At 40.5% G+C, this 20,036-nt stretch overlaps 1 protein-coding gene and 1 pseudogene across 2 annotated transcripts in view; both read left to right on the forward strand.

Annotated features, from left to right (window-relative positions):
- DCP1A (decapping mRNA 1A) overlaps nucleotides 1-20,036 on the forward strand; it is a 58,615-nt gene that overhangs the window by 19,648 nt on the left and 18,931 nt on the right. The window contains exons 4-5 of the mRNA XM_080805985.1: nucleotides 10,813-10,879; nucleotides 15,621-15,759. Of these exons, the coding sequence (XP_080662111.1) occupies nucleotides 10,813-10,879; nucleotides 15,621-15,759 (206 nt within the window). The remainder of the gene's footprint in view (nucleotides 1-10,812; nucleotides 10,880-15,620; nucleotides 15,760-20,036) is intronic.
- Nucleotides 8,076-9,823, forward strand: LOC308351388 (large ribosomal subunit protein uL16-like; annotated as a pseudogene). The gene is made up of 2 exons: nucleotides 8,076-8,108; nucleotides 9,180-9,823. The product of its transcript is annotated as a large ribosomal subunit protein uL16-like (transcript).

The following is a 20,036-nucleotide window of genomic DNA, read 5'->3' on the forward strand; positions in this document are numbered from 1 at the left end:
AGAAAAGCCATTTATAAATCAGGATGCCATCATTATTTGCAAAATAATACTGTATCGTCAAATCCTTAAGTCCTCTGTGCTGTAGTTAATCAAGGAAAATTATTTCAGGATGTTTCAGCAAGTGAATTGTTCCCTGAATGTGTTGGGCCATAGAGTGGAAGTTCTCTTGAGGGAAGAATATGTGGCTTTGGCTTGAAGACAGGTCCTCCGTGATCTTAGCTATCTGGGAACTTGTCTGTCTTTCCTCACCGATGACAGTGACAGGCTCAGGGGCAGCTCCCAGAGCCTCCTTGCCAGTTGCATGAACTGAGCATTTGATATGTTGGCAGACAGAGCTGATTCTTGGATGCGTGTCTGAACCTCTACAGGTCCACTTTTGGCAGAATCGAGTGTGACTCTTATCCTTTACCCATTAAGCTATCGTTATGGCTTCCTTATCTTTATTTCTTCTGCAAACATGCCTTTCAAAGTGTTTGGCTCTTTTTGGCAGTTTATTTGATAATGTACAAGAGTAGAAGGCGACATGTGTCTTATTTCTAAATTATAGTGCATTTCTTCAAAGGAGAAAGGGAGGATGTAAGTAAAGTATTGTCAACATAAGTTGACAGCTCTATTGGGCTTATTTTGATTATCAATATGAAATTCTTACTTAAGAGCTGGGTTTGCAACCCACTATGAAAACATTACTAAGTGCCCCGGTTTAGCCCAGAAAATGTTGTGTGTTCTTCTGTGAGCCTGATGTAATGTGTATCATAAACTTTCTCATCACTGTTTAAGTTGTAGGGGTGTGTCCATTAGAGGAAAACTGGAATCTTGTATTCAGACTCCTGTGTTTTCTATGTTCTTTAGCCGGGATTGAAAGAGGCATATTTAAAGAAAAGTGGTTGTGTTTAATTGCCATATATGGAGCCTTCTCAGAGCCCAATCTGATTTACTCTATGTAGGAGCAATCCTTAGCTGCAGGGATTAGGAACATAACTAAGACCCTGTAGAAGATAATGTTTAATAAATATCTCCTCTATAACAAAGCCTCCTCTGTGTTCCTTGTCAAGGGCCTGTCAAAACTAAATTCAGTCTATTTACTTACATCATGTAAAATATTCCAAAATTACTCATTATTCATTAGACATTGATTCTGTTTGAAACGGTGGTGGTGTTTTGAAGTTCTGTGACTGGAAGAGGGGCTATGAACCTGGGTCCAAACATGGAAAACTATTCACAGCAGGCCAAATGACTGCTCAGAAAGCCAAAGCCAGCCTGGGTGCCTGGTGGTACTGGGCACAGTCACCTGCAGGACCCATGGCCAGACATGGAGCCCAATAGTCAAGGACGGGTTTTGTTTTGTTTTGTTTTGTTTTTTTCAAGATTTTATTATTTATTTGACAGACGGAGATCACAAGTAGGCAGAGAAGCAAGCAGAGAGGCAGGCAGAGAGAGAGAAGGAAGCAGGCTCCCTGCTGAGCAGAGAGCCTGATGCGGGGCTCAACCCCAGGACCCCGAGATCATGACCCAAGCAGAAAGCAGAGGCTTTAACCCACTGAGCCACCCAGGCGCCCCTCAAGGACGGTTTTAATGAAACCGGAGGGTTTCTTCACCAGAAAAGTCCCCTTATGAACAGGATAGGAAAAAAAATCACATTCATGATCTTCATTCATAAAATGAAGCTATTCACTCCTCTGTTGATCAGTGCTTTCATCCCTCTAGAATGGCAGTTGAAAAAAAATCCAGTTGAACTTTTATTTCCATCAAAAAGGGAACTTTAAAGTTGTGATTTGCCATGAAATTTTTGGTAGAATTAAATGACTTTAATTCAGAGTGAAACAAAATATGTGCCATTAAAATAGCTTTTGTTGTGTACTGAAAACTTTAAGACATAATGGAAGAAATTGAAGAGAATACAAATAAATGAAAAAATATACAAAAAAATGAAAAAAAAACAAATAAATGAAAAAAAAAAAGAAAAATGCTCCTGGATTGGAAGAATTAAATTGTTAAAATGTCCGTACTACCTAATGCAATCTACAGATTGAGTGTGATTTGTATTAAAATTGCCATGACACTTTCCACAGAAATAGAACAAGCCGTCCTAAAATTTGTCTGAAACCACAAAAGATCCCCTCAAATTCTTCTTGAGGTAGAAGAAAAAGCTAGGGCATTTGGGTGGCTCAGTCATTAAGCATCTACCTTTGGTTCAGGTCATGATCCCAGATCCTGGGATTGAGCTCTGTATCAGACTCCCTGCTCTGCTAGCCTGCTTCTCCCTCTCCCTCTACCTGCTGCTCCCCCTGCTGTGGTCTCTCTCTCTGTCAAATAAATAAGTAAAATCTTAAAAAAAAAAACTAGAGGTATCACAATCTCAGATTTCAAGATATCCTACAGAGCTTTAGTCTCCAAAACAATATGATACTGGCACAAAATTAGATAACATAGATCAATGGAATAGAATAGAGTGCCTAGCAATAAACTCATGCATATATGGTCAAATGAATTTATAACAAGGGAGCCAAGAATATACCAGGGGGAAGAGACAGTCTCTTCAATCAATGATGTTAGGGAAACTGGACAGCTACATGCAAAAGAATGAAAATGGGCTACTATCTTAAATCATACAGAAAAATAAATTTGAAATAGATTAAAGATCTGAATGTAAGACCTGAGAACATGAAACTCCTAGAGGAAAACGTAGGTGGTAAGCTCTTGGACATTGGTTTTGGCCATGATTTTTTGGATTTGACACCAAAAGCAAAAAGTAGCAAAAGCAAAAATAAACAAGTGAGATTGTATCAAACTAAGAAGCTTCTGCGCGATAGAGGAGGCCATCAACAAAGTGAAAAGGTGACCTACCAAATGGAAGATAATATTTGCAAGTCATATAACTAATATGGGGCTAATACCCAAATTATATAAAGAACTCATACAACTCAATAACAAAAGAACAAATAATCTGATTTAAAGTCAGCAGAGGATCTCAATAGACATTTTTCCAAAGAAGACATACAGTTGGCCAACAGGTACATGAAAAGATGCTTAACGTCACTAGTATCAGGGAAATACAAATTAAAACCACAATGAGATATCATCTCATATATGTTAGAATGGCTGTTATCAAAAAGACAAGAAAGAACAAGTGTTGGTGACAATATGGGGAAATGTAAACCCTCATGCACTGTTGCTGGGGCTGCAAATTGTTGCATCCACTGTGGAAAACAGTATGGACTTTCCTCAAAATATTAAAAATGGAACCACCATGATCTGGCAATTCTGCTTCAGGGTATATATCTGCAAAAAAGTGAAAACACGAATTTGAAAAGATACATGCACCCCCATGTTTATTATAGCATTATTTACAACAGCCGGAATATGGATACACCTGAGGGTCGATCAGTGGATGAATGGATAAAGAATATGTATATAATCAGAACAGGATAATACGCAGCCATAAAAGAATGATTTCTTACCTTTACGACAACATGGATGGACCTTGAGGCATTATGCTAAATATAAATAGAGAAAGATAAATGCTTTATGATCTCACTTATATGTGGAATCATCTTTTTTTAAGATTCACTTACTTATTTTTAGAGTGAGGGAAAAGGGGAAAGAAGCATTAGTAGACTCAGCACTGAGCATGGAGCCCAAAACGGGCCTCCATCCCGCAACCCTGAGATGATGACCTGAGCCGAAACAAGAGTCGGACACTTAACCAACTGTGCCACTCAGGTGCCCCAGTATATGTGGAATCATTAAGGAAAAAACAAAAAAACCCAAAACAAAAACCAAGCTCATGGATATGGGGAACAGATTTATGGTTGCCTGAGTCAGAAGAAGGGAGGAAGAATGGGTGAAGGAGAGTCAAAAGGTACAAATTTCCAGTTACATAATGAGTTAGTCATGGGGATGTGATATACAGCCTGGTCACTAGTTAATAACACTATATTGCGTATTTGAAAGTAGCTAAGAGTGGATCTTGAAAGTTCTCCTTACAAGAAAAAATTTTGTGACTATGTATGGTGATGGGTGTTAACTGAACTTAATGTGTGGTGATCATTTTACGATACATACAAATCATCATTACATTATACACTTGAAACTAATAATGTTATGTCAGTTATACCTCAATTTTAAAAAAGCTTCTAACTGGCTTTCCCAATTACTGTATCAATACATATTAATGTATGTTAATAGAGTACAAATAATAGTTATGAAAAGGATCTTTAAAGTTTCTTGTTTTATTTATTTAAGAGAGAGCACATGGGCAGGGGGGAAGGGGCATAGGGAGAGGGACAAGCAGCTTCCCCACCAAGCAGTGAGCCTGATACAGGGCTTGATCCCATGACCCAAGCCAAATGCAGAGGCTAAACCAACTGAACCACACAGATGCCCCAATTTAAAGTTTCTTGTTCTAGCATTATATTTCCTATATCTTGTCATTCTTTTATTTATAATTTTTAACTTATTTATACTCTATTTCGTGTGTTACTTTAGTCTTCAAGCAAAATTAAAGCTCATTAACTTTTTGTTTCTATAAAAAATTTTATGTTATTTCATGTAATGCGGCAGTGGCTGTGTGATGTTGAGACTATTGGCCTAGTAATGGGAATACCTGAGTTCTAGCTACAGTTCTCAGACTTTTAATCTCCGATTTTTAATAAGCCCCTTAGTCTTTCCATGAAAATATGTAATGAGACTTCTCATCCAAGCAAGATGGCACAGACTTGTCTCTCCTTGCTTCTCCCTGTTTATAACCATAAAAACCCAGAAAAAGCACAAGAGACAATTGGGAGAACTCTGAAAGGTAGAAAGAGGAAGACCCAGGACTGGCAAAACAACCCAGCAACAGGGTCTTAAAACCCTCTCACCCAACAGAAGAAGGGCACCCACGTCTGGTATTTGTTGACTTCCAGCCTAGCAACACAAGACAGATCAGGTAGGCTCATTCCCCTCCTGGATCTAGTGGGAGTCCTGCCAACAGAATCAGGTGAGCCCAGGAAAACTGACAGGAAGGATTAGAAGCCCTGTTGGCAGTAAGTGGCCACCAAGGGAGTGCTTTCCTTCCCTTCCATGAAGGCGAGGTGTAGGGGTAGAGGAGGAGCCACATCATCAACCTAGCCTGGGAAGCAGTCTTCATTTGTGAAGGCTGAGGCTTCCTACTCCAGGAGAGGCCCACCAGGTGGCCTAGCCAGGGGAGTTCCTCCCGCGCTTTCAAGTGACACTGGCTGAGAACCTACTAAATTCTCACTTCAGGAACTTTTAAAAACAAGAGCAAAATAAGCTCAAAGCATATAGAAGTAAGGAAAGAATAAAAATGAGCACAGAAGAAATCAATGATGTTGAAAATATGGAAACAAAAATTAATGAAGCAAAAAGCTAGGTTTTTAAAATTTTTTTTAAAAGGTCAATAAAATTGATAAACCTTTAGTAATACCAACAAACATAAGAAGACACAAAGTACCAGTATCGGGAGTAGAATAGGGGATATCACTGTAGACTCTCCAGACATTAAAAGGGTAATAAACCAATGCTATGAATAACTTTACACTCAAACTTGATAACTTAGAAGAAATGAACCTTGAAAACCCAAACTACAAAACTCAACCAAGATAAATTAGAGGACGTGAATAATTCTTTAGCCCTGGAATAAATTGAATTAATAATTTAAAAGGAAAAGAAGTATCCAGGCCCAGGTGGTTTTACTGAAGAGTTCAAAGAATTAACACTAATTTTACAATTTCTTCCAGAAAACAGACAAGGAAAGAACAGTTATCAACTGATTTTACAGACCCAGCATTACTCTGATACCCAAACAAGGCAAACACTGTACAAAAAACAACAAAACAACAACAAAACCCACAAAGCAGTATCTCTCTTGAACTAGGTAAAAAAAAATCCTCAACCAAATAGAAGCAAACCCAATAATATAGAGAAAAGAGATGTAAATGATGCCCAAATGGGTTTTATTCCAGAGTTGCAAAGCTGGTTCTGTATTGAAAATTAGTCAATTTACTCCATCATATCAAGACTAAATATGAAATAGAAATATCACGTGATCATATTTTGTGTTTTTTGATGCAGGAAAAAATTATATATCCATTCATGATAAAAATTCTCTAGTTGGAATAGAAGTGAACTATGTTACCTAGATAAAGAGCATCTACAACAGACTTACAGCCAACATTATATTTATAGTGAAAGGGTGAGTGTCTTCCCTCTAAGGTTGAGAACAAGGCAAGGATGTCCACAGTCAACACGGCTCTGCAACACAGCACTGAAAGTTCTAACCACTGCAGTAAGGCAAGAAAGAAAAAATAGGCCTACATATTGGAATAGAAAGGAGAGAGAGAGAAATAATGAAAGTGTTAATAAGAGGACTGTCTAGGTACAAATTTCTAGAACTAATGAGTTTGGTGTAAGGTATGAGGATACGAGATCAACACTCAAAAATCAGTCACAATTAAAAACTACCATTTTGGGGTACCTAGCTGGCTCAGTCAGAAGAGCATGTGACTCTTGATTTCAGGGTTGTGAGTTTGAGCCACACATTGAGTGTAGAGATTAATAAAAATAAATAATAGACTTTTTTTTTAAACCCTACCATTTATAATTATTAAAAAGAAAATGAAGTACTTGGGCATAAAGTTAACAAAACATGTACAGGATCTGTGTGCTGAAAATTACAAAATACTAATGAAAGAATTTTTTTTAAAAACCTGAATAAATGGAGAAGTAGACTGTATTTATGTACTGAAGGACTCTACATAGTACAAATTCACCTATTTCCAAATTGGTCTATAGGTTTAAAGCACTTTCTTTCAAAATACAAGCAAACATTTTTGTAGGCATAAACAAACAATTCTAAAATTTATATGGAAAGGCATAGGCTGTAGAAGCTAAAACAGTTTGGAAAAGATGCATAAAGTGGGAGGAATTATTCTACCCACTATTAAAGCCTGCTATATAGCAGCAATAATCAAGACAGTGTGGTATTGGTGAAGGGATACATGCATAAATAAATGGGATGAAATACACAAAATAGGAAATAGACCCACAAAAATATGCCCAACTGCCATTTGACAAAGGTAAAAAAGATTTCTCAATAGAGAGAGGAAAGCAGGGGCCCCTCGGTGGCATAGTCGGTTGAGCATCTGACTCCTGGTTTCAGTGCAAGTCCTGATCTCAGGGTCGTGAGATTGAGCCTCGAGTTGGGCTCCAAGCCCAGTGAGGAGTCTGCTGAAGTTTCTCTCTCTCTAAAATAAATAAATCTTTTAAAAAAGAGAGAGGGAGGAGAGCATTTTCAATGAATAATGCTGGAGCAATTAGGCAAAAAAAAAAAAAAAAAGGACCTTAACCTAAACATTTTTCCAGAAAAATTAACTCAAAATGGATCACTGACTGAAATGTAAAACTGTAAACCTTTTAGGAAAAGTTTTTGGAACTAGGGGTCTATCAGCTAAAAATTCTTTGACTTGACACCAAAAGCATGATCCATAAAAGGAAAAATTAATAAATTGGACATTGTCAAAATTAAAAACTTTTGCTCTGGAAAGCCCTTATTAAGAGGATGAAAAACAAGCTACGGACAGGGAGAAAATATCTTCAAACCACATATATATCCAACAGAGGACTAGTATCTTGAATATATAAAGAACTCATAAAATTCAACAGGATAAAAAAGAGAAAAATCAGTTAGGGGGCTCCTGGGTGGCATAGTCGGTTGGACATGAGACTGTTGGTTTCGACTCAGGGTCCTGGAATTGAGCCTCACATCAGGCTCCATGCTCAGCGCAGTCTGCTTCAGATTCTCTCTCCCTCTCCTGCCCCTCCCACTCGTGCTCACTCACCCTCTCTCTCAAGTAAATGAAAAAAAGTAAATATTTTTTTAAAAATCAGAGGGGGCAAAAGACATGAGCAGACATTTGACTAAACAGGATATATAGATGACAAAGAAGAACCTGGAAAGATGCTTAGCATTTTTAGCTATTAGGGAGATATAAACTAAAACCACCATGAGATGCCACTATACACCTATCAGTGCAGAATGGAGGAAGTTAAAAATAGAACAACAAATGCTGGCAAGGATGCAGAGAAACTGGATTGCTCATACGTTGCTGGTGGGTTACTCTGGGGAACAGGTTAAGACTTTCTTATTAAACTGAACATGCAACTGCTATGACTTTGGGGCATTTAGCCCAGAGAGGAAAACTTCCATTCACACAAAAACCTTTGCACAAACATTTATAGCTGCTTTTTTTTTTCTCTCTTTTTTTTTTAATTAAGATTTTATTTATTTATTTGACAGACAGAGATCACAAGTAGGCAGAGAGGCAGGCAGAGAGAGAGAGGAGGAAGCAGGCCCCCTGCTGAGCAGAGAGCCCGATGCGGGGCTCCATCCCAGGACCCTAGGATCATGACCCGAGCCGAAGGCAGAGGCTTTAACCCACTGAGCCACCCAGGCGCCCCAATAGCTGCTTTATTCGTAGTAGCCGAAAACTGGAAACATATCACATATCCTCAAATGGATAAATGGTTGAACGTGTACATCCATACCATGAAATATACTACTCAGCAAACAAGGGGGGGGGGTTGGTGAGAGCAGGGGGGAATGAACTATTTGATGCAAGCAACAACTTGGATCAATATCCAAGAGTTATGTTGAATCGGAAAAGTCAATCTCAGAAGGTCGCATACTATGTAATTCCATTTATAACATCGAACATTCTGGTTTGTTTTTTTTTTAAGATTTTATTTATTTATTTGACAGAGATCACAAGTAGGCAGAGAGGCAGACAGAGAGAGAGAGGAGGAAGCAGGCTCCCCGCTGAGCAGAGAGCCCGATGCGGGGCTCGATCCCAAGACCCTGAGATCATGACCTGAGCCAAAGGCAGAGGCTTTAACCCACTGAGCCACCCAGGTGCCCCAACATAGAACATTCTTGAAATACAGTGTTAAAGAAATGGAGAACAGATTAGTGTGTTTGCTAGGGGTCAGAGACAGGGGAGAGGGACCAAGCAGGGAGGGTGTGACTATAGAAGGACACCAGGGTTCCTTGTGGCCATGCCTGGCTATATTATGTTATAACTTTACAGAACGTTACCATTGGAAGAAACAGAGGGCACACGTGTTCTCCGCTTGTGTTTTACAATTGTGTGTGAACCTACAATTACTTCAAAATTAAAGTTTAGCTCTCTTCCTTCGGGGTGCCACCCTGCTGTCGCCATGGGCTGCCACGCAACCCATGTTACTGGTATCATAAGAACAAGCCATTTCCAAAGTCTCACTTCTGCAGAAGTGTCCCTCATGCCAAGATCTGCATCTTTGACGTGAGGCGGAAGAAGGCAAAAATGGATGAGTACCTACTATGTGGCAACATGGTCTCAGATGAGTATGAGCAGCTCTCCTTTGAAGCCCTGGAGGCTGCCCATATTTGTGCCAACAAGTACATGGTGAAAAGCTGTGGCAGTGATGGTTTCACATCCGAGTGCAGCTCTCCCCCTTCCACATCCTTTGTATCAACAAATACCGTCCTATGCTGGGGTTGAGGGGCTCCAGACAGACAGGCAGAGAGCGCCTTTGGAAAGGCCCAGGGTACAGTGGCCAGGGTCCACAGTTGGCCAAGTCATCATGTCCATCCTTACCAAGTTGCAGAGCAAGGAGCATGTGAGTAAGGCCATACAAAGGGCCAAGTTCAGTTCCCTGGCCACAGGAAGATCCACATTTCCAAGAAGTTTAATGCGCATGAATTGGAAGACATGATGGTTGAAAAGCAGCTCATCCCAGATGTCTATGGGTCAATTATATCCCTAATAATGGCCCCTTGGACAAATGACAGGCTCTGCACTCATGAGAACTGGCACTGCCCCCTCCTTATTCATGCCCACTAATAAATCCTGCCTCCTGTGTTTTAAAAAAAAAAAAAAAAAAAAAGTTTAATATAAAAAGAAAGGCCTATGATACCTGCACTCCCCGTACTGGTCATAAGTATGAAGGGAGGTGCAGCCTGGGCCAGGCTGTGAGGGTTACAGTGGGTACACGTGGTAACAGTCCTAGCTATCCTTAGTTTATTTTGACTGAAGTATTCAGTATTTCTACTCCACCTTATTCAGAAAGTATTTAGTCATTTTTACGTATTGTTACCTTTAGTAATAATAAGGTTCATTTACCTACTTACCAAATATCTTCTGAGGGTTCTCTTAGTGTTGACCACACGATCCATGCTAGGAATGAAAAAGAAAAGTAAGAAGAGTGATAGACTGAGCCCAGCCCCGGCACTTCCAGTTCCTGTGTGAATGGTGCTGGTCATGCGCTGGGTCTGGAGCTGGTGTCTGTTTTAACTGGAACTACTAATTCCCTATTTCAAGCTTCAGGAGACTGGTAGAGGTCCTGGTGTTTCGATTAGCTGATGGGTGAACTGGGTTTTCAATAACTAAGATACTTTTTTTTCGTATTTTGATATCCATTTGGAATGCATCTTACATCAATGTTGATTCTTAGTTTAACTGGCGGTGTTTTTCTTTCTTGATAATACATAAAATAATGGTCTGCTTGCACTTAGTGGCTCCTTGGACTCAGATCTAATAATCCCATCCAAAAACAAGCTTTCCGTTTTCATCTGGATATTTGACCTATCCTAACTTTATTAATAATTTTATTAAACAGTTTAGGGAAGAGGCTTTTTTTTTCTTTAGAGGAACTCCTAACAATCTGAGGGATCATGGTAAATTCTGTTACATTCCATGGTAATAATGTAGTACTTACATACACCCAAATGTTGAAACCTCATTTCCCTTCATCTTTTTTTCTCCTTTGTTTTTCAAGTGTCGATATACAGCATCTGGTTTTACGACAAGAATGACTGTCACCGCATAGCCAAACTCATGGCCGAGTAAGTATTTATATCACAACATAGATTCGATTCATGATATATGAGAGATGAAAAAATGACTTTCACCCTTCTCTTTGTTCCTGAGTCTACTAACTCATTTATTTTTTTCCTGATTTCCTGCTTATTGTCAAAGTTTGTTAGAGGCAGAAAACGTTAGAGAACTCTAGAATCATCTGTAATCCTGCTACTCCATTGTCAGGGTTTTAGTCCGTTTCCTTCTAGTCTTTTTCTTTATTTGTACATTAGGTTGGGTGGTGTGCTTAGGGCTGTCAGACTGCCTAATCCCAGAGGATACCATTGACACCCAGGGCACAGTCTTCCCATCACCCGCAGGGGCTTTACTAAAGGACTTTTACTGCAGGCTCCCTCCAGGTTTCCGCTCTGACGAGTGGTGCCACGTTCAGTAGCTGGTAGAGAACTCCTGCCCATGCTTTCCTCAAGTGAACTTTGTCTTCACACCAATTTTAGGTTCAGTAGTCCCTAGTTCACCACTGGGTTGTATTCCAGTAAATGTTTTTTCTATGTCAGAATCTTGGAATTGGGAGAGTAATTTCATTGAATTAATGTTCTGAAGGGGGACTCACTGTTCTTTCTCAGGCCAGCCCTTGGGAGCCACCTGGCTTACCTGTGCTGCTGGCGCTGCTGGTCTGCATTCTGGGAGCCCAAGATACTGGTGCTGAGGGTGCCCGCGGTGCCACACGGCTCTGGGCAGAGCACTGCAGCGGGCAGTGTGTTCTGGCTCGCCTGTGTTTCCCTCGCACAATTTTCACCTGAATCTCCTCAGAGATGTGGAGTCCCCTTTGTCCGATCAGAATTCCCTTTGCTCTCCTCCAAGGTTCTCATCTACATCTTTGGAAGAAAACAGTCTTCGTTTTTAGCATGTTAAAACAGGCCAATTTTACACTAATTTCTGTAAATGTGTAAGTAAATAATTAGCCCCCAAACCTCAGTTCCAGGTATATTTGGATTTTACAAGAAGCACACATGGCTATGGTGACATTTTAATCCAGGACCGCTCAGATGTCCTGATGGGATGTTCGTCAGCCTCCTGCTTTGTTTGCTTGGGCTGTGAGCTCACAGGGTGGCCATGTTTATTACTCTGGGCACACACCCCTGCAGACAGTGTTCCAAATGAACTTGGATCCCTCAGGCTTGAAAACGTGAACCACACTTTCTTTTTACAACACTTTTTCTCAGAAAATTAATTAATTAAAACTGCTTTTTTACAAAGCCATTTCCTTATTTTATGACTACTTTTTTGTAGTTTTGAAAGTTACAGCAAAGGCACTCTACTTCTAATTACTTAGAAGACATAGATTTGCTGAGTCTTGGTTATCCTGAAATCCAGAATATTTTCCTTAAATATCCAAACTTTGGAATATATTAATATATAGACTGTCTCCTACAGATTGAGAGCTTTGGGGTCCCCAAGTGAGAACTGTGTCTCTTTAATAGCTATTTACAGGAAACCAGTTTGAGCTTTTTTATAAACTGTCAGGGCCAGTGATAACCCTCATATAAGATGTCAGGTGGTAAATGAGGCAGAAGACTGAAGGCCTGTCTGAAAATACTGTATGGAACAAAAATAGGGAGAGAAAGTAGAAACAGCAGAAGGGAAAAGAAGAGCCTTTGGGTTCTTTCATGAGAAATGCCCCAAAGAGACACATTTGCTTATGCTTTTGGCTGGTTTTACTAGAAGCAGGGGTGGTATTGAAAGTGATTAGAGTGCCCTCATGAAACTGTTGATAAAGAGTTCTAAGTGTCTGACCTATTTATGGCCAAAGAGAATACCTTATATGTTAACATTAACTTTGTGATAAATGGTGTTCTGGTCACCAAAGATAAAAAAGGACGACTTTATCTTTCCTTGCTCTGACTTTGCCTGTGTACAGCCTCTGTTTGCCACATATTTCAGAATATCATCTCTGCCAACCAGAAACACAGGTGACCCTGGGATGGACATATTATGTGTCAATAACTGTGCCTGTCGGTGCCCATCCTGTTCAGTCACTGTTCTGCAGCCACAATATGGTAACAGTTCTCCAAGTAAAGAAATTGACGTATTCCAAAAGATGTTTGTAGAAACTGAGAAGCTGTGTGGGAGAGCAAGCAAACTTCTAGACCTGTACTGTATCCGAATTTGGAAACCTCTCTAGTCAGTGGCGAAGTTGAAAATCCACTAAACTTAGGAAATGCTGACTCTCCTAAAGAGGAAATCCACTCTGCCAGAAACTTTTCTTAACAATAAACACTTGTTGGGGCACCTGGGTGGCTCAGTGGGTTAAAGCCTCTGCCTTCGGCTCAGGTCATGGTCCCAGGGTCCTGGGATCTAGCCCCACATCAGGCTCTCTGTTCAGCAGGGAGCTTGCTTCCCCCTCTCTCTCTCTGCCTGCCTCACTGCCTACTTGTGATCTCTGTCTGTCAAATAAATAAAAAAATAAAATCTTTTAAAAAAAAAAACAGTAAACACTTGTTTATATAGACTGCGAAATTTGAGGAACTCGTGGAAGTAAGCTTTATTCCTGATTTTACAGATAGGCTTGGAGCATATTTGAGAGAAGGGCGAGAGGCAGGGGTGTTCCTCATAGAGTTTGGATTGGAAAAGGCCTTTCAGAGTCCAAGCATCATTCCTGTCCCTTCCGTCACCTGGATAGCTTCTGCTTACAGCAGTGATGAGCTTTGTAAGGTGGCCTGTTCCACCGGTGAGCAGTGGTGACTGCTAGAAGTGTTCTTCCTTTTGGGGGTGCCTGGCTGGCTCAGTCAGTAGAGTACGCAACTCTTGATCTCAGGGTCAGGAGTTCAGGCTCTATTTGGGCATAAAGTTTATTTAGAAAGAGAGAGAAGAAGGAAAGAAGGAAGAGAGGGAGGGAGGGAAAAGAAAGGAAAGGGGAAAGGAAAAAAAGGGAAAGAAAAGAAAAAAAATGTTCTTTTTTCGAATCAAAATTACAGATCCCGTCCAGGTCGGGGGGAGAGGAGTGCCAGCCTGGGCAAGCCAGGCAGCATGGCAGGAGGTAGGAGAAATAGGCTGCGTGACCAGAGTCCTGAGAAAAGGTGGATTCAGACCGGTGCAGCCTGTAACTGAGTGCAAATACAAGTCCCTTGAAATCGCAATCTTTTTTTCTCCTGATTATTCAAGGAGCACCTGTTAATTATGGCAAATGAAGAAAAGTGTAAAAAGGAAAGTGAAATTGCTTGTGACCCACCATCAAGAAATAACCAATGTGTCTCTCCAGTCTTCTTTTCCTTTGCAGCAGACCCCACAGCTGTGACAATACAATCTTCCTTTCCCAGTATGAATATAAAAGAAACAATATTGATTCTAATTGGTCAGATCCTCATATCACATACAGGTCTTCTTTCACTCTACTGTAAAGTCTATGATTGTACATTCATTTTAGAAATAATCATCCCAGGGTCGCCTGGGTGGCTCAGTCGGTTAAGCGTCTGCTTTCAGCTCAGGTCATGATCCCAGGTCCTGGGATTGAACCCCACATCAGCCTCCTGCTCAGTGGGGACCCTGCTTCTCCCTCTCCCTGCTTGTGCTCTCTCACTCTGTCAAATAAATAAATAAAATCTTAAAAAAAAAAAATTGACCTGTCATCCTATTCAGAGCTATTAGACTCTAGATAGAGAAATGACATCATCTTAGAGTAGCATTTTCCAAAAAAATCCCGCCTCAGGAGATATGGTCAATAAATTTGGGAAAATTTATAAGCCCACCCTTCTTGGAGAATCATAATACATGTTAGCATGTTAAAAACTCAGAATGATTCTGCTGTTTAAAGAATAAAGGCTCTGTTTAGTATTGTTTAATGTTTTCAAATACAAGAACCATCCCACACACATTAATGGGAGCTCCTAGGCAGGCCGCCTTAAAGCAGTGAACATACACTGAGCAGCCTGTTCTTGTCCTACTCTTGTTATTCAAAAACAAACAAACAAAAACTCAAAACTTTGGCTCCTGAATTATTTTATTGCTTATCCTTACCACTGTCCAGAAGGTTCTCAGTTCATATAATTATCAAGCTAGGTCTGTGCCCATAATAACCTGTGGCAGATAAGCCTGTTCATTAAAGCTGGGATTAAAACCTAAATGAATTTTAAAAAGAACCTATCAGTGGCATTCTTAACCTTCAACTTTTCTCGCTTTATGTATTTTCAAGTGCAGAATTAGCGTAAGCACCAGTCGGAATAAAGAGCATTGCCACAATCACCCTGACCTCAACCACCCACTCAGTGATTTCTAAGAAGAGAATAAGGGAAACCCTTGAAGATTCCCTGAGACCTCTCTTCTCAAGAAGGTCCTCTCCCTCTTCGGTAGTCCGGTGTCGGTAGAAAATTTGTGCAGTGGGCTCCTCAGCTCTGCAGCCTGCCTTTGTCTTGCTGGCATGTCCATTTGAAAATGTACTCTACCTGGTACTTGACTGAGTCTGAGAGACTTCAAAAAAGAGAAAGAAATAATTTCGTCTTTTTTAACTTACTGGTCCCACCAATGCTAGAAGAGATTCCGTACTTCTTTCCTAACAGTGAGACACCATCAGTTGACATCGCTGTGCATTAGCTGGTGAAGCAGTCAGTCACGTAGTCCCAGGATGAGGTAACCGAGGCCCTGCGTTTGTATTGGGAGGACTGTGTATCCTACGACATTCTTTCCATTTCCTGAGAAGACGAGCACCAGGAGAGTTCATGGGTCAGGTTGTGTCTAAAGATGTCTTTCTGAAACCTGTTTCTCTTCCTCTAGTGTTGTAGAAGAGGAGACACGGCGGTCCCAGCAAGCTGCTCGGGACAAGCAGAGTCCCAGCCAGGCCAATGGCTGCAGTGACCACAGGCCCATCGACATCCTGGAGATGCTAAGCAGAGCCAAGGATGAATATGAGAGGGTGAGATGCTGCCTGGGAGGACCAAGAGGGGAGGAGGCCTGCAGGGTCTCATGGGCTGCAGAAGTTACCTCAAGGCCAGGAAAGATAATTAGCCCAAAAAGAAAGTGCATCTTACTGTTTCTAGCCCAAAAGACAGGAAAGAAATTTGCTTATCTCAGAGTCCTTGAGTTGGCATGAAAGTGTAGAATGTTCTTTTTCTGTCATTACTATGGGAGAAAATGGTTTCAGGGTGCAGAAGTTAGCCTGCAACAGGTAGTTCTGAAAAAGCTTCTTGCCTGTTGTTCACCCCTGCAGTCTTTGCTAGGGCTTGGGAATTTATGTAGTCTGATCATTTGCACCCACTAATACTAAAGGGTATATTTATGGTCTGTAATTAGTGGTGGGTTCACAGCCTTTAATAAGCAGCATTTAGATTTTACCCACATGTGAAGCTTTTCTAGAATTCTTTTTTTTTCTCTTGTGTGTTAGTTTAAAAGTTAAATGACGGGGCACCTGGGTGGCTCAGTGGGTTAAAGCCTCTGCCTTCGGCTCGGGTCATGATCCCGGGGTCCTGGGATCGAGCCCCACATCGGGCTCTCTGCTCAGCAGGGAGCCTGCTTTTCCCTCTCTCTCTGCCTGCCTCTCTGCCTACTTGTGATCTCTGTCTGTCAAATAAATTAATAAAATTTAAAAATTTAAAAAAAAATAAAATAAAAAATAAAAGTTAAATGATAACATTTCCTCCCCAGGTTGAATAAAATGGAAGTTGCAGTACATTTGTTAATTTATTTAATACACACTTATGAACTGTCTACTGTGTGTCAAGAAGTGCATATTTCCTTAGTGGTCTTCAAACTGCACATGTGGCTTTGGAACTGTCCTGGCTTTTTGCTTGATGTGGGCACTTCAGAGCCCCACGCTTCCTAGGAACAGGACTGAAGGTTCCCACTGCGGCACTTTGTTGCCGTGGAATTGTAATTGTCACCTTACTCTTTACTCGTATTTCATTAAATATTTTCTTTCATTTTTTGTGTAATCCTCACCTCACCCAAAGTTTAAGGAATAAGGTATGAAAACCACTCTCTGGTGTGTTTCCCAAACGGTTCTGCTCTAACACTAGCGTCTACATGGTTAGCAAGTGATCCTTCCGGAAAGGTTCCTGTTGGTCAAGTGAGTTAAGGAAACGTTTACGTGGCTCCTCCTCCCCCATCTTCTTGGGGCTTTGCAATGCTCAAGACTCTGAGAGGTCCTATAATAAATTCCCAAGTTAATTTAACCACAGGACCATTTTTCACATACTCCCCTTTAGCATCTCAAGAATCTAGTTTAGGAAGCAAACTTTGGAAGTAGTGCTCTGGAAGGTAGTTTCCTCTGACAAAGGAAGTTCTATTTAGACACCAAAGGAAGGCCCATTTCCGGGGTAGAGAAGTATACAGTGGAGTCCATGAGAAGTTTCAAGTTATACCAAATGCCTCAGTGTCTCATAGAGAATTAGGAGGAATTTCTGTATCTGTGAAAATTAATATAGGAAAAGCAGTCACCTCGGTAGTAGATTCATTGATTCCTAGGGAACTGGATGAGAATAAATTTTAAGAATCACTTTTTGTACCTGCAGGTCACCTTATATTCCCCCCCCAATCCCCTCATATCCTTAATAAGATCTGGATTATCTACACAGATGCCTCTTTCAGTTTTTATAGAGGCCTTTCTGTGTTCTGATAACAGGTAACTAATAAACCCAGGGCTCCGTGGCACATACGTAGTGATGACTAGGTCACAGTGCTGCCACACAGGACAGAAAGTGTCGGGCTCGTACACCAGAGCTGGCATTCTAGGAGGTGCCCCAGCCTACTCCTCAGGCTCAGGAGCGAGTGGCCACAAAATGAAAGAGGAACGGAAGCTTAGTTTTTGTACACAGAGCTGTCAAGGAACTTGAGGTCAAGCAGGCAGTCTGAAAATCTGTCCTGATTTCTAGTTAATACACATTGTGAAAGTAAGAATATGGGGAGCACCGTAGTAAATAACTGTTGTAAAGAAAATGTTCCCATGGTGTGGGATAAATAAAATGATGTCTAAAACTAGAACCTTTGGGAACTTAGTCAAATCTTTGGTACTTACTTTATGAAGCATTCTTTCTGTTTTTGAAAACTATCTGTAAATAGACGGAGCTTCCTGAAAGAACAGTTTTGTTTCTTGTCTGCACTTGACTGTCATCTCACCAAATGGGCTTGGTATTAGCAGTGACCCATGAATTCATATCTCAGTGTTTGCGTGCGCGCTCTCAGCTGCGGCGTGGTTCTAGATGGCTCCTTCGTTTATCTTAAGGTAGAGACTTAGATTGACAGAGTCAAGGGCAGGGTATGAACCACACCTCAGCAATGGGATGTGCTCCCAATCCTAAAACTCCCCCATCCACTGTGTGTCATGCAATGAATGAAATTCCAGACTTTGGGGTGAAAGATTTATAATAGAGACTGCTTGGAGATAAGAACAGTCTATAGTAAACACTTCCCTGGCAGTCCCATAGTTTGTTTCGACCAACTTACCTTTTTTAACGTAAAGAAAGATAGCTAAGCCAACAGTCCTTTACAGTTGCTCCTTGTTGCATTGCTTCTAACCACAGAAATTATCCTAGATTTTTGTGGGGTTGTTTGTATTTTATATTTAAAGATTAGAGGAGAAGAAAAAGACACAGTCCCACCACCTAGAAATAATTACTGATAATACTTCATTATGTATCCTTCCAAAAGTATGTATAAATATGTCCCAGTGTGTGTGGTACATTTCTCTACACTACTTTTATTAACTAGTTTTAAAAGTCTATTTTATTAACTCTTTCATAACTAGTTTTTTTCTCAAGGAGCAATGTCTTTGTGACAGTAGCTGTTCATCTCACAGGGAGTCCCTGTGAGATTTCTTTTGGTAGAATAAAAAGTCTTTGAAAAGGAGAACAATGATATTAATAGCTGCATATTTTTCCTTCCATGCCTGACATAAACAATACGCTGGGGTTTTTTTGTGATTCTCTTAAGAACTCAGAAATATATACTATAGCTAAGTCTTCATGTTGGAAATTTTCTCTTAAGGTAAATTACTTGAAATGGAATTGGTAGATCAAAGGATTTTGACTTTTTTTTTTTTTTTAAACATATAATGTGTTACTTGTTTCAGGGGTACAGGTCTGTGTTTCATCAGTCTTTGGGGAGGGTATGTGCTGTGGATTTTGACATTTTTAAGGTTTTTACCAAATATTGTAAAATTAACCTCAAGAAAGTTTGTGATTGTCCACTTTCCCCAATCCATACAAATACTAGAGTGTCATCAACAAACACACTCAGGAAACTTTCCAAGAACAGTCCTGCACATGTATGAAAAAATATCTGAAGTTCCGGAGACCTTTTAAAGCATAACCCATCTTGTAGCTCACGTTGAGTAAATATAGGAGTCTCAGCTGCCCCCCAAACCACATGGGCCACGGGAGCGCATGGAGCGGGTCAGGGTGGACCCGATACAGACAGAGGCTGGCCCGGCATCAGAGGATCACCTGCAGCTCAGCTCCAGCTGGTTGTTGCCAAGGTATCCAGCCTCTCCCTGAAAATAACAAGCTGGGATTTTTATGTGCAAACATAAACATAAAAATGTTTTAAAATTTTAAATTTTAAAATGTTTCTGAACATTTTATATCTTCTGTTCTGGGAACTTGCTGTGAGCAGTGTTTTGAGCTTTTCTCCAATACAGTTTAATTCCAGGCATTCTCCATATGTGTTGATACAGGATGATGGTGGTGTTGCATAAAGAGGTGGTGGGAGATGAAGCTGTTTTATAAGCGGGTGAAATAGTTGAAGGGGGTTAAGAGGTACAGGCTGCCAGGTAGAAAACGAGTGAGTCCCGGGGATGAACAGTACTGCACAGGGAATGTAGTCAGTAATGCTGTAGGACTGTCTGGTGGCCACACTTACCTCATGGGCACTGTGTGACCTGGAGAATTGTCTCCTACTTCAGTACGAGATGTTTCCAAAAGGGACTTCATAGGCTTTTGCACACTCTTTCACCTCTAGGTAACTGGGTAACACTGAGTAAAAGATGTTCTGAAATAAGGGTTAAGTCATTTGAATAGAAAAAAAAATGCCTCTTAGCCATTCTTTTAACATTGGAGTGTCTAACACTGTGCTAAAAAAAGAAAAAGAAAAGAAAAAGAAAACCTAAAAAAGATCACTAGATGGATGTAGAATTACACACTTTAGAAACTAAAGTTACATTTGAGCTCTCTGATCCAGCATCTGCTGACTATTACCCAT

Source organism: Martes martes (genome assembly GCF_963455335.1).
Source record: "Martes martes genome assembly, chromosome: 1".
Classification (NCBI taxonomy): Eukaryota; Metazoa; Chordata; class Mammalia; order Carnivora; family Mustelidae; genus Martes; species Martes martes.